The sequence below is a fragment of the Podarcis erhardii genome (assembly GCF_964252035.2).
Source record: "Podarcis erhardii genome assembly, chromosome: 13".
Classification (NCBI taxonomy): domain Eukaryota; kingdom Metazoa; phylum Chordata; class Lepidosauria; order Squamata; family Lacertidae; genus Podarcis; species Podarcis erhardii.
The window spans coordinates 39213384-39226091 of NC_138502.1; the positions used below are offsets into that span (position 1 = coordinate 39213384).

At 48.1% G+C, this 12708-nt stretch overlaps 1 protein-coding gene and 1 long non-coding RNA gene across 3 annotated transcripts in view; one reads left to right on the forward strand and one right to left on the reverse strand.

Moving 5' to 3' along the window:
- Positions 1-2306: 2306 nt before the first annotated feature.
- On the reverse strand, positions 2307-4891 carry HEXIM1 (HEXIM P-TEFb complex subunit 1). 2 transcript variants are annotated; one of them, XM_081838154.1, is made up of 2 exons: positions 4552-4891; positions 2307-3868 (listed from the first exon to the last, which is right to left on the reverse strand). In XM_081838154.1, exon 2 carries the CDS (start codon positions 3793-3795, stop codon positions 2869-2871), a length of 927 nt encoding a protein of 308 aa, XP_081694280.1. In that variant the 5' UTR covers positions 3796-3868; positions 4552-4891; the 3' UTR covers positions 2307-2868. The 2 variants fall into 2 exon arrangements, with proteins under 2 accessions (XP_081694280.1, XP_081694279.1); XM_081838153.1 differs by having other exon boundaries at positions 2307-4341.
- Positions 4892-8258: 3367 nt separating this feature from the next.
- LOC309328287 overlaps positions 8259-12708 on the forward strand; it is a 57172-nt gene continuing 52722 nt past the window's right edge. The window contains exons 1-2 of the long non-coding RNA XR_014150735.1: positions 8259-10271; positions 10320-11679. This is a non-coding gene — a long non-coding RNA (uncharacterized lncRNA). The remainder of the gene's footprint in view (positions 10272-10319; positions 11680-12708) is intronic.

Genomic DNA, 12708 nt, shown 5'->3' on the forward strand with positions numbered 1-12708 from the left:
CGAATCCCCGCGACGGGGTGAGCTCCAATTGCTTGGTCCCTGCTCCTGCCAACCTAGCAGTTCGAAAGCACGTCAAAGTGCAAGTAGATAAATAGGTACCGTTCCAGCGGGCAGGTAAACGGCATTTCCATGCGCCGCTCTGGTTCACCAGAAGCGGCTTAGTCATGCTGGCCACATGACCCAGAAGCTGTCTGCAGACAAACGCCGGCTCCCTCGGCCTATAGAGCAAGATTAGCGCCGCAACCCCAGAGTCATCCGCAACTGGACCTAATGGTCAGGGGTACCTTTACACACCACAGAGGGCAGTGAGGGGCAGATGGGGCTTAACATAGGTAACCCACCTAGGAGAACTGATTCTAAACTGCTGCCTTGAGGAAAATCTTTGGGAGAAGAAAAAGGCTCAGGAGCAAACCCTAGACAGATCCAGAGTGGAGTCCCTAAAGCGACTGGATGGTGTCTTGTATGTCTCCTTCCGGAATCTCCTGCAGCCAAGCTGGTGTCAAACCTATTGCTCTGTTTTCCTTTGACCCCCATCAGCAAGGGTAAGAAAGGGGTCTTGTCATCTGGGCAGCCCAGGATTCCCATACACACTGCCCAGGCTTTCCCAGGTTCCTAAAAGCCTCGATTCTGATCTCACCAGTGCCCTTCCCAGTGTTTGTTTTTGCAAACAGATATCTGGAGTCAACAAAGAGGCGCAGATGCAATCCAGAAGTATAGTTATCTTTCCAGAATCAAGGGGAGTGAAAATTCACATACAGGAAGGAAGGGCCACAATTCTGAAGAGCAGCCCAACTGTGGTTTGGAAACTCAACAGGGTTTTGTCTGTGCCAGGTTTATGTCTGCCATGCCAAGGGCCAGAACGAAGTACAGGTAGATGGAGAACCTGTAGCCCTCCCAGGTTTTGATGATTAAATCCTCATCATCCTCAACCATTTGCCAAGTTGTCTGGAGCAAATGGGATCTGGAGTCCACTGGCCTTGGAGTAGAACGGAACAGTCTTGCAAAAACAAAATGCATTTTATACTGAAATAATTGCTAAGAAATAATCCCATTTCGGAAAAGCAGTGTTGGCATAAAATGGGAGAACTAAATACAGTGGTACCTCGGGTTAAGTACTTAATTCATTCCGGAGATCCGTTCTTAACCTGAAACTGTTCTTAACCTGAAGCACCACTTTAGCTAATGGGGCCTCCTGCTGCCACTGCCGCACGATTTCTGTTCTCATCCTGAAGCAAAGTTCTTAACCCAAGGTACTATTTCTGGGTTAGTGGAGTCTGTAACCTGAAGCGTCTGTAACCTGAATCGTATGTAACCCAAGGTACCACTGTAATCCCGAACACCACTTCTTGACATAGTTACAACCACAAAAGGGACTTTGCATCCTCCCTGTGTTTATCGAATTCCACCCAACTCGCACTCCCCAAGCAAGTGTGCGTACAATCACATCGGCCGCATGCAACCCTCTAGCTATGGGCGAGAGAGGAACAAACAGGACACCCGGCAATCAAGTTACTGTCCATAGGCTTAACTGCACTGTGCAGCTGGCTCAAGCAAGTGAGCCAACTTACATGAGCAAGTGCGAGCAAACAACTGAGCATGCACACAAATCCTGGCCCGAAGGGAAAATCCTTTTGTGGCTGAGCATGAAAAGCAAACCAAAACACTTCTGTAATGAAACGTCTCTGACCACACCCAAATTCTCCTATGATCTCTCAGGACCCAGAAACAGGCGTGATCTTCTGCTTTTGATTTAGCCCAGAATGGGCTATTTAACCTTTTTAAAAAGGCGACATGTCATTCCTTCCAGCTCATAATGCCATGACTACTGTTAAAATGGCAGGATGTTGGCTGTATCTCCATAAACAATATTCATAATAAACACTTCCAACATTTGATTCAATATTTGGTTCAGGCAGCCAGATCTGAGCTCCACCTCCTATCCTGGACTTCTTCTATATTGCCTTGGACAAATCACACCTCCCCTTACCCCAAACCTCTGTTCTCCAACTGTAAAAATTGGAACAATAGTAACCCAACCAAACAAGCGAGAAACAGTTTGCTTTGACAGCACATATGGTAAAGGAAACAATTGTAAGGTACTATGGACAAGTTAAGGGTGATCTAAAAACTAATATGTCTTCTATATTAGGAAGCCAAAACAATAGCTTAAAGCGGCCTGTCCCAATTAATTTCCCATTAAAACTTTAAATAATGGCATCTAAATGTCACCTGGAAAAATGATTCACAATATTCTCCACCTAGGGAGAATATATTGAATTATTTTTCTAGAAACCACACCAGAATCATTACGCTGACATGTCCTTCAGTTTATTAGAACTCTTAGCATGAATCTGTATTATCTTTTTGTCACAATGTGACTGTGTTTTCCTTTTACAACTCCTCGCCACTTCTCCCTCCACCCACAACTAGTCTTCCCTTTAGAAGACACTCAAAATAATAGTTTTAACAAGTCAGATGCAGTTTTGCAAAAAAAGAAGTTCTCCCATGAATGCTGGATATTGTTCGGTTTGTTTTTTTTAAAAGAACCCCACTCAGAGACCCCTTTGATTACACATAATTTAAAGAAAGAGCACACACTACATTAGAGCTATCTTCAAAAACAGTATGAGGTTTTGAATTTATTCTGATTAAATCACCAAAAAAAGAAAAGGTCCATTGTCATATATATATATATATATATATATATATATATATATTCATAATCTATATATATATGTATATACATACACACACACACGCACCCACAAAATGGAAATAACTTCTTGCATTCTGATTTCAGGGGGGTTGGGGGGGTTTCTGTCCCATTCCACAAGTCCTTAGGGGGGAAAAAAAATCTCCCCTGTTCCATCACTCTCCCAATTTGGGAAAAGCTTTCTCTTGTTGTCTGCTGAGTTCGTTCTCTTTCAAGAGTTTTTGGTTCTCAGCTCTCAACCTGCCCAGTTCCTCCTCTAGCTGACTTACCCGGGGGTCTTCCGTCGAGTCCCCCAAGAATTTCTTGTTCTCCATCCGCAGGCGGTTGTTCTCTTCCTCCATCCTGGAGAGACACTTCTCCAGCTCCAGATACTCTGTGATCAACTCCTGCTTGCTCATGTTCTGGAGGCTTTCGACGTGGTACTTCTCGTAGGTCTCAGAGAAGTCCTTCTGGAGAAACTCGCTGCCGTCGCCTCCCATCCCGTCGCTGCCGCCACCTTCCTCCTCCACGAAGAAGTCTTCCTCGCTGGTGTCCTCCGACTTGGCGGCAGTCTTCTTAGGGAAAAGGCCGGTCTTCAAGTCTGGCTCTTCTTGGTCGTGGTCCTCCATCAAGAACTGCGTGGTGTTGTACGGGGCGACGGGCTGCCCCTTGGCGAACATCTCTGCCCGCAGCCTGGAGGCCCGTTGGCTCTGCTTCTCGTCAAACTTCTTCTTCTCCTCCCAGCTGAGCTTGTAGTAAGGTTTCCAGTGCCTCTTCTTCTTGGAAGGACGCCTCCTGTGCTTCTTCTTGACCAACTTCTCTTCCTCCTCGCCTTCAGCTTGGGGCCTGAACCTCTGGCCAACAGGCCCGGAATAGCCTTGGCACTGCAAGCCGAGCTGCTCTCCATCACATGGCTTTTGGACGTCCGCAGGTGCGCCACAGTTCTGGTCCTCAACCTCACCGCCGGCGGCTCCCTCTGGGGCACCCAAACTTCTCCCAACCGGAGGAACCGCATGTTCTGCATCACGGCAGGCTTCTTCGCCTCCGCTCATGGGGCTGCCATCCTGCTGCTTGGTCTCTCTCGACTGCCACCTACCGTCCATCGCTTCTCCTTGGAGCACTTCTCGGCTGGCGGGTGGAGACGCCAAAAAGGGCCCCTCTCCACTACTGGCATCCCTGCAGGGGGAGAAGGGAGAAGTTTTGCCATTGGGTTGCTGCTGGCTGGCAGAGAGGGCAGCGTCAGCCATTGTTGGCAAGCCAAGATTTGGGTTTCGGGTGCTGTTGTTCTCAGTCCAAAGGGGCTGGCTCCCTCCTCTTCCTCCTTCAAACCTGCAACTGTCTTTAACTCTTTAGGTCCTGCTGTTGTGGCGGCCAGCTTTTAAAGTTCGCAGGAAACAAAGGCCCTGAACCCTTCACGAGCTGGCCTTCATTTATAAACCTTTGCAGTCCTCTAGGGCCACTTCAGATCAGGATCTCACAAGTTGCCACTGTTAACCCTTGCAGAAGGAGATCAGCAGCAGTCTTGTCGTCCGAAGGCCTTTAGGCCTGCATTACCCTCGCAGTGTTGGCCAGGGGCTGAAGAACCAGTTCTCCCCACCAGCTAGCACCCTGTCTCTTCACATCAACAGCTGCATGGCAACTCTGCACATCTGGAAACAAAAAAGTTGGGGATGGAGAGATATATGAGCTAGGACAGGACCCAAGGCAACAAGAATAACTATGCCCCCTTGAGAGCAACTTGCAAACGATAATAAGAAGTTGGGGCGGGGGGAGGGGACAAAATCCTAGAGATGAAAAAGGAAACTGGGGGGGTTAAGCTGCAGGCAACGAAGAGAAACTGTCTCAATCCAGGCACTTACGGGTTAAAGGGGATCCAGTTCCAGCACCGCAGGAGTTAAGAGCTGTCCCGATGCCAAATGTTATTCCTTCCTCTCACCAGTTCAGATCCAAATAATCAGCTGGAGGAGAAGAAGAAAATCCGGCCCAAGCTTTCAACAATTAAAAAAATATATTCCAGTACAGCATCGAAAGGGTTAAAAGAGAGCTCCACCTTAGACAGCAAATTGCGAAGTCAGCCGGGAAGGGGTTAACTTCTCCACGCATACCCAACGTTCGAACACCCACCCCCTCGCAGTTGGCCCCGCCCCTCCCCAGGGCTCTTTCCTCCCTTACTCGAGCGCCTTCTGCTCTCAACTGCTACTCCCCGCTCGCCGCCTCGCCTTATATAAACCAGCCAGCCCCCACGTCGGAGTGCGCAGCCGCCTCTCAGATCCCTTGTCCCAAGGTATCTCGGGATTTGTGGTTTCCCTTTCCGATCGATTGCACAGTTCGCTCTAGCCACAACGACTACGATTCCCAGAACCGCGGCGTGACGGCGTTCGTCAGCCAATCAACCATTGGGTAGGGTTGGACGAAGAACGAGACGCTCTCTGATAGGGCTGCTAAACAACTAAGGCATGAATGGCTATACTGGACGCCTTTCATTCGTGGCTTAGCCAATTAGAGGTGGATAGTAGGAGGCGGTGGAGGCGGTGGGAAATGGAATATACCATCAGTTTACGCGGGGGTTGAAATCTCCCCCGGGGGCCGAACAGCTTCAAATGGTCCTCACGGAGCACATATTAAGAGGAATATCACCTTATAATATTTATTTTTCGTAATGGGGGTGGTGGAAAAAAGATTGGTGATTCTCCCCACAGGAAAAAAAATGGTACGGCCCAAAAAGTAGTTCGAGGCTATTTTTGAAGATTAAGAGGATTCCGTAACAGCTCAGCGATTTAAGACAGCGGAATTTCAGTAACAGGTCGAGTATTTGGAAAGAGAAGAGATGTCATCGGGTGGCGAAAAGGATCTGGATGAGAAAGGTTTGTAGGAAGCTCCTGCAGGCGGAAGGACACTTCATTGTTTAAAGAAACACACGCTGCGTTAACCTATGACGGTGACTGAGCCGTGTGGAAGGAGTTGTAAACAAACCGAAGTCGGAAACGAGTTCCGTCTTAAAGGGACAACGCCAGCTCTCCCGTTAGATCAAATGATGTAATAGGAGGCCTGGGAAGGCTGTGTGGACTAGTGGTTAAAGACTTGGCAGCCTGGGCTGCTGCTTGCTACTGCTGCTTCCTCTGTAGAAGATCTATGTGAGTTGCAGCAGATTAAAGTAGAGGGTATTTATTAGCCAGATCCTCCTGTTTCTGACAGCTGAGATGCAAGGGAAGGTGGGGAGGGGTTAACCTCCAGGAAGGTTCAGACCTTCAAGCCTTATTGCATGACGTGGAAGCACGCCCCTAATGTCCCAGATGTTTAGGAGCATGCAAAAGTCGGGATGGTAGTGGGAGAGGCAGTTGCACTCTGCACATGGTCAGAGGCCCCTTCACCTTCCGCGTTGCTTTGTGCATTTCCAAATCCTGCGGGCCTTCGGATTTAAGCAACAGTATTTGCAACTGAGCTAAACCTTGGAAAGCCATCAGCTCTGGCTCCGCCCAGCCCTTGCTTCCACACAAGGCACGATTGTGGTAGCAGAGTACCTGCTTTGCATGCAAAAAGGCCTGGGGTTGTTGTTTTTCCAATCGCTGGCATTTTTCAGGTAGGGCTAGGAAAGGCTGGAACCCTGGAGTGCTGCTGCCAGCTCGAGTAGACAGCACTAAGGTAGATGGACCCATATGGCCTGACTCAGAATAAAACAGCTTCCTGTGAGATCAGGACTGAGGGTTCTTCAAGAAAGGGTGTTATGGGTAGAGGCCTTCCTTTATGCACCTCGGCTGCTCAGGCAAAAATGGTATGCGAATGCATAGGAAACAAAACCTTGATAAAACCAAAGTCCCATTTTGATTTAATGTTATTTTAAATGCAGTTTTAACACGCTGAGCATTCTTTAATTTCCCCCCATCATCGCAGAACAGTCCTGCGAGCCTGGGATGTTATAACCAAACCCAAATTGAGAGGCCATGCAACAGAATATCTGCTGCTGGGTTTTCCACCACAGGAACTTGCATCAGACAATAGGGATAAACTGAGTAGGAGGTTAGATTCGGCATATTTGATCTTTTAAAAACCGAAGGCTTGCTTCTCCTCTTCAGCTTAAAAACCCAGGCTTTTTTAGAAGGCATGTTTTAATTAATTTGCAGGAAAGCTGAGAGCATGTAAAGTACTCTGGTCTGAAAGCAGCTAATACTGCTCTTGCACAAGCTTCTGCCAATTGCCCAAAACATCCCTTGTGCAACCTTACTGAAGATCGCCAGGACAAAGGTGTAGGCAGGAAATAAAATTCCAAACCAGCTGATCAGCCTGTGAAAGTCACGCTTCCTAAATGCCTATGTTACAGACGGAGAAACTGAGGTTGGATAATTGCAGCTTGCCCGAGGCAATGGCGCCACGGCAGAAGCAATGCTTCAGTCCAGGTCAGATTTCAGCTCTCTTGTTATTGAACCACATGCGTTTTCCCACACCAGGTCCAGTCAGCCACCAGCCTTGGAGTAACTTTAAAGGAAGTAAGATGTACTGAAAGTGCAGTCCTAACCGTGCTTACTCAGAAATAAGTTTCGGCTAGTTCAGTGGGACTTAGTGGCTTGTCAGCATGTTCAGGACTGCAGCCTAAAACATTGTCAATGGCCTTTGACAGTTATTCTGTGTGGCTGTGGCAACCCTTCCTGGCCCAGGACATATCCCGCACAGAGACAGAGTGGTGTTTCTGGGGCTCAGTAGTTGAATTTAGGTCTGCGAGAAGACTTCCCTCTGCTCTGTAGTGGGATTGCTGTGCAGCCTTGGTTATCTTTCTGTAAAATGGGAATAACAGTGCCCAGCCTCCTATGGGCCATGAGATGCAATAAAAATGTTACTGCCCTGTAAACATTTTCAGTTGAAGGCTATTAAAATCCACCACACTGCCCCCCTCCGATTGTTCCAAATAAATTACAAAGCAAAATCAGCCCAGGTTTTTTTCCCCAGAGACAGTTCCTCCTTTTCAAAACTTGCTCCTGGTCTCTGGCTTTCCAAAGGGGCCGTTGTATCAGTATATCTGACAGCAGAACAGAAAGTCTTTTCCTGATAGGCTGCTACTTTTCAGCTCCCTGAAATTTGGCCCGGCTCCTGCTTGGACAGGCTGTTCCCTCTTTGCAGGGTGAAGGAACGCCAAGCAGACGGCTGAACTCTTCTAAAGAACCATTCCCCTCCCTCCTGCCGCTTGCTTTCAGGTCTTTTGTTCCTGAAAGGGAACATGGGGTCTCCGCCTTGCTGGGCCTTCCAAAGAGCCTGTCTTTGGGTTTTTCCAGGGCACTACTAGTTTGGCATCCCATGTGCCCATCCTTTGCCAAGGATTTCTTGGTTCGTAGCAAGAGTAAAGCCAACTTGGTGTGTAGGAGCTCAGTCTAGGTCATAGCTGTCAACTTACAGATTTGAAAATAAGGGACCAGCAGCCTTGAAAATAAGGGATCAGCAGCCAAAATAAGGGATTTTAGTCAACCAGCAGCCCAACAAAGCCTCAAGCGGTGGTTCCCACAGCGCAGCAACCCGGCAAAAGGGATGCAGCAAGGGAAACCACCGTCACCTCTCCGCTGGGAAGCGCTGAGCAAAGGCGAGTCCCCAGGCAACGCAGCCGATTTGATCGGCACAAAGCATGCAAGCTCCACCCCCCAGTCATTCTTAGACTCCTTATTAGGTGAGCAACGCAGCCAGGCAACACAGTTGGAGCCTCCCTCCTCCCTGGCCGGCAGGCAGGGAGGGAGAGGAGCTGCTTCCTTTGAAACCCGGGAAATTTAAGGGACATCATCAGTAAGGGACAGCAGCGGGACACAGCGCTGGGATAAGGGACTTTCCTGCCAAATAAGGGACGGTTGACAGCTATGGTCTAGATAGATTCAGGCAGAGCTGACGGTGGAGAATTTAGTGTTTCGCATCTGGGACCTCTGCAAACACAACTTCATCTAGGGTTACAAACTGCCCAGGGAGAACCAACAGACCACCTAGGTGTGCCTTGAATATGTGCAGAAATCGCCTGCGAAACATTTTCATAGCTTGGAGATGATGAGCTGTACTGGGTGCTAAGCGAGCTGCTGCTAAAAGCGCAACTACGGAGGTTGTTTCGAAAAGCTGGCAACCTTGATCTGTTAGGTTTATGCATCCATGTCCAGTGACAGCAGCCCATGTGCAGAAATGGGATTCAGCCTGTTGAATCAGGGGAGAGGGTGAAAAATTCCAGATCCCTTTATGGCACACAGGTTTTGGATACCTGGATCCTTCTGCTGTGCTCATGGTTCCTTGAAGCGAGGTCTCGCATGGAATGGTAAAACAGGAATAATAAATATTATTCTCCCTAATGTTTGTTGTGTGTTCCATCTTTTCCTGAAATCTCTGAAATGTGGCTCTCCTCTCTTAGCCCCTCCAAGTGTCCCTATTGTCCAGGGACAGACTTATAGATGCCATCCCGGTTTCTGATTTGATCTCGGAATATCCCACTTTTCCTTAGGATGTCCCTATTTTCATTGGAGAAATGTTGGAGGGTATGGAGTTATGCAGTTCCTGAGCCCAGTGAGATAAGTAAATCTACAACCTTTAGAAGACATCTGAAGGCAGCCCGGTATAGGAAGTTTTTTTTTTAAAAAAAATGTTTTAATGTTTTGTTTTTATATATGTTGGAAGCCGCCCAGAGTGGCTGGGGGAACCTAGCCAGATAGATGGGATACAAACATATTACATCATCATTATTATTATTATTATTATTATTATTATTATTATTATTATTATATAAATAGGGACACCCCTATTTTCATTGGGACATCCCAATATTATTATTAAATAAATAGGGACATCCCTATTTTCATTGGGGAAATGTTGGAGGTCTGCCCCTCAGAATTGTTCCCAGGCTGTAGCTCTCGCAGGCCCAGCTATGCACCCCAACTCTTTTTGCCTGCCTTGAATATGCTATTGAACTCAGATCATGCCACCTATTTAGTAGGTTTGTTGGGGCCAATTATAATCATGACTGCTGAGGATTATCCTTGTCATGATAAGTTCCAGCACCTTCCCCCCCCCCCAGAAAAATAGCACTGGTTTTCTCCAATTTCTTTCGATATCTCACTTATTTACTTTTAAAGTTACTTTCCCATTTATATCCCAGTTTATGAACAACTGTCCTCAAAGTGGCAGGTGTGTGTGTATACAGTGGTAACTTGGGTTACATACGCTTCAGGTTACAGATGCTTCAGGTGACAGACTCCGCTAACCCAGAAATAGTGCTTCAGGTTAAGAACTTTGCTCCAGGGTGAGAACAGAAATCGTGCTCCAGTGGTGTGGTGGCAGCAGGAGGCCCCATTAGCTAAAGTGGTGCTTCAGGTTAAGAACAGTTTCAGGTTAAGAACGGGCCTCCGGAACGAATTAAGTACTTAACCCGAGGTACCATTGTATGTCTATATATTAGTGTGGTATTATGCAGTTTTTCCTCCACCCGTGCCAGGCTTGTGAGTTTTTCGCTGCCCACTCTTGGAGACAGTGCACTGGGTTCCTTGGGCCTTTGATGTGCTCCAGCAAGCTGGCTTTTTATATTTTTATGGAGGCCACACCTATTGCTCCAAAAGCATACCGGCGGGTGGTGATTCTCAGCGTGGTGTTTCTCACGCAGTGGATCAGGACCCACCAGTGCGCCTTCGACCACTTTCAGGTGGGTCTCAGTGCCTGTTGCCCCCTCGCTTGTCTGCCCTGCCTCTTGCTTGGACCAATGCCAGCGCCAAAAATTCCTTGCATGCTGGTTAAAGGTGGCCAGGAGATGGAGATGTTCGTTGAAGAGTCCAAAAGGAAGGCTTCCTTCCTCTGAGGGAAAAGGTCTGGAGGAGGTGTTGAAGGGAATTAGAAAGAGACAGAAAGTTAATATATAATAAGAATAGATAAAAATTAATCGTTACTTAAAACAAACCGGGAATAGAAAAGAAGATGACGAGGCTAAAGCTGTTATAGGAGGAAGAAGTGAACATAAAAGGACGAGGGAGGAAAGAAACGTAGGCATTTTGCGGGGCGGGGGGGGGGGAGAGACATAATAAGGTAGAGGATGAAAGGAGAATGGGAGAAGAAATCACGGGAGATGTGTGGGGGGGGGGAATCAACTTTGAGAGGCATAGAAGCTTGGGAGGAGAAAATTAGAAAAGGTCTCCTCCATTTAGAGCCTCTGGCTCAGCAAATTCTGCTGAGTCACAATGCCCCCAGAGCAAATGTCTGTGCTTAACTTGAGGAAAGCTGAGCTGTGGAACTCCTTGCCACAGGAAAAAATGTTGCGGCAAAGAATCCGGCTCTTTTGATAGGGGGGATACCGTCGGAAAGTGAGGCCAGTTATTGCCCAACCCGGCCTCTACCTTCCGCCATATTCTGACTATCTCTGTAGATAAATGTATGATATGGGTTGATTCCTCACGGTCAAAGGCCGGACTCCAGTTTCTGGAGCAGATTGTGGGAGCTTGGCAGCAATAGCCTTAAATTTTATTTCCAGGTGGCAGAACAGACATGGCATGGCCCTGACCAGAGTGTTCCTTTTTCTGATCTTACTTGGTTGAGAATGGAAGGGCACGGGGCGCAAAAGGATTTTTTGGGGGAGGAATCTTTAGTTCGCATCGGAGCCCCCACGCCTTTTGAGCCGAGAAAAAGGAGAAGAGGACAGCAGTATCTTTTATTAGCATCCGACTATTTCCCACAGCTGGGAATACTTTAGGTACCCTGAGTTCAAAAAATCCGCCCCCCTCCTCTCTAGGTAGGGGAATTGCGGCAAAAAAGGCCCACCCCTTGGATTAGTTAACACAAGCCCTCCTGTCCCCTGCCACAAACCCCACAGTTCAGAGCCTTGCAAAGTCTTGAATGATTGCGTCTCGCCTGCTCAAATTGTCAGTGCCAGCCTCAGTGTCTCCTTGCGTGCGACTAAACAAGCCCTGGGACCCTCGGTTTCTTTTTGCACAGATGACCCCCCCCACTTCCTTTATTTAAAGGTAAAGGTGAAGGTGAACCCTGAGCATTAGGTCATCTCGTTTTATCGGCCGAGGGAGCCGGCGTACAGCTTCCAGGTCATGTGGCCAGCATGACTAAGCTGCTTCTGGCGAACCAGAGCAGCGCACGGAAACACCGTTTACCTTCCCGCCGGAGCAGTACCTATTTATCTACTTGCACTTTGACGTGCTTTCGAACTGCTAGGTTGGCAGGAGCAGGGAACGAGCAACGGCCTATTGCGGGGATTCGAACCACCGACCTTCTGATTGGCAAGTCCTAGGCTCTGTGGTTTAACCCACAGCACCACCTGCGCCCCCCCCCCCAAAAAGCGTACTGGTTAGCACCACCCAAATTTGATTAAATATCTTCCCCCACCCACTGACCACCCACCCGCACCCCAAGATTGCAGCATTGGGGTTAGGCAAAAACCTTTCCCTGTGAGGCTGGAAAAGTTGGCAAGCTCCGAATGTTCAGAGTTCAAAAGTGCCAGGGCTTCTTTTGCTTTTTCCAAGGGGGTTTGTTGTCTTTGCGCAATTCACCTCTTCTTCCTCTGAAAATACCAATGCAGCCATTGGATGATGAAAGGCCAAGCCAGCAGGAAAAACCAGGTGCGAGGAGACAGCTGTGCGGGCCAACCTGGCGGTTCCTGGGGAACGAGAGAAGAGGGTAGGGGTAAAATCCTGGACTGGATTGAAGGGAAAGCACTGCGGGCGGAATGGCACCTGCTGCTGCTGCTGCTGCTTCCTAGGACGCAATAAGGAGTCCTGCTTTCTGGCTTACATTATTCCAATTAACCAGTCAGGCGAGAATGCAAGTTTGAGTTGGTTAATAAATGGGAGAAATCGACCGAAGCTTTGTTCATCGATCAGCATTTTCTTGCTGATTAACAGGTTGATGGCAAGCGGATCCAGGCAGGTGGGCTGCTATTTAGGGTGGTCAGAAAAAGCATTTTACACATGCCCAGAGGCACACTCTTCTTTGCGATTGCTTCCTGTGTTTCTGGTTTGGTTTTCTTTAATTAAGCCAACCCACTTAGATGCCTGGTTGCATCAAAGTGATAA

Coding starts and splice junctions, on each gene's coding strand:
- HEXIM1 (XM_081838153.1), bottom strand. CDS start 3,939: ATGGCTGACGCTGCCCTCTCTGCCAGCCAGCAGCAACCCAATGGCAAA.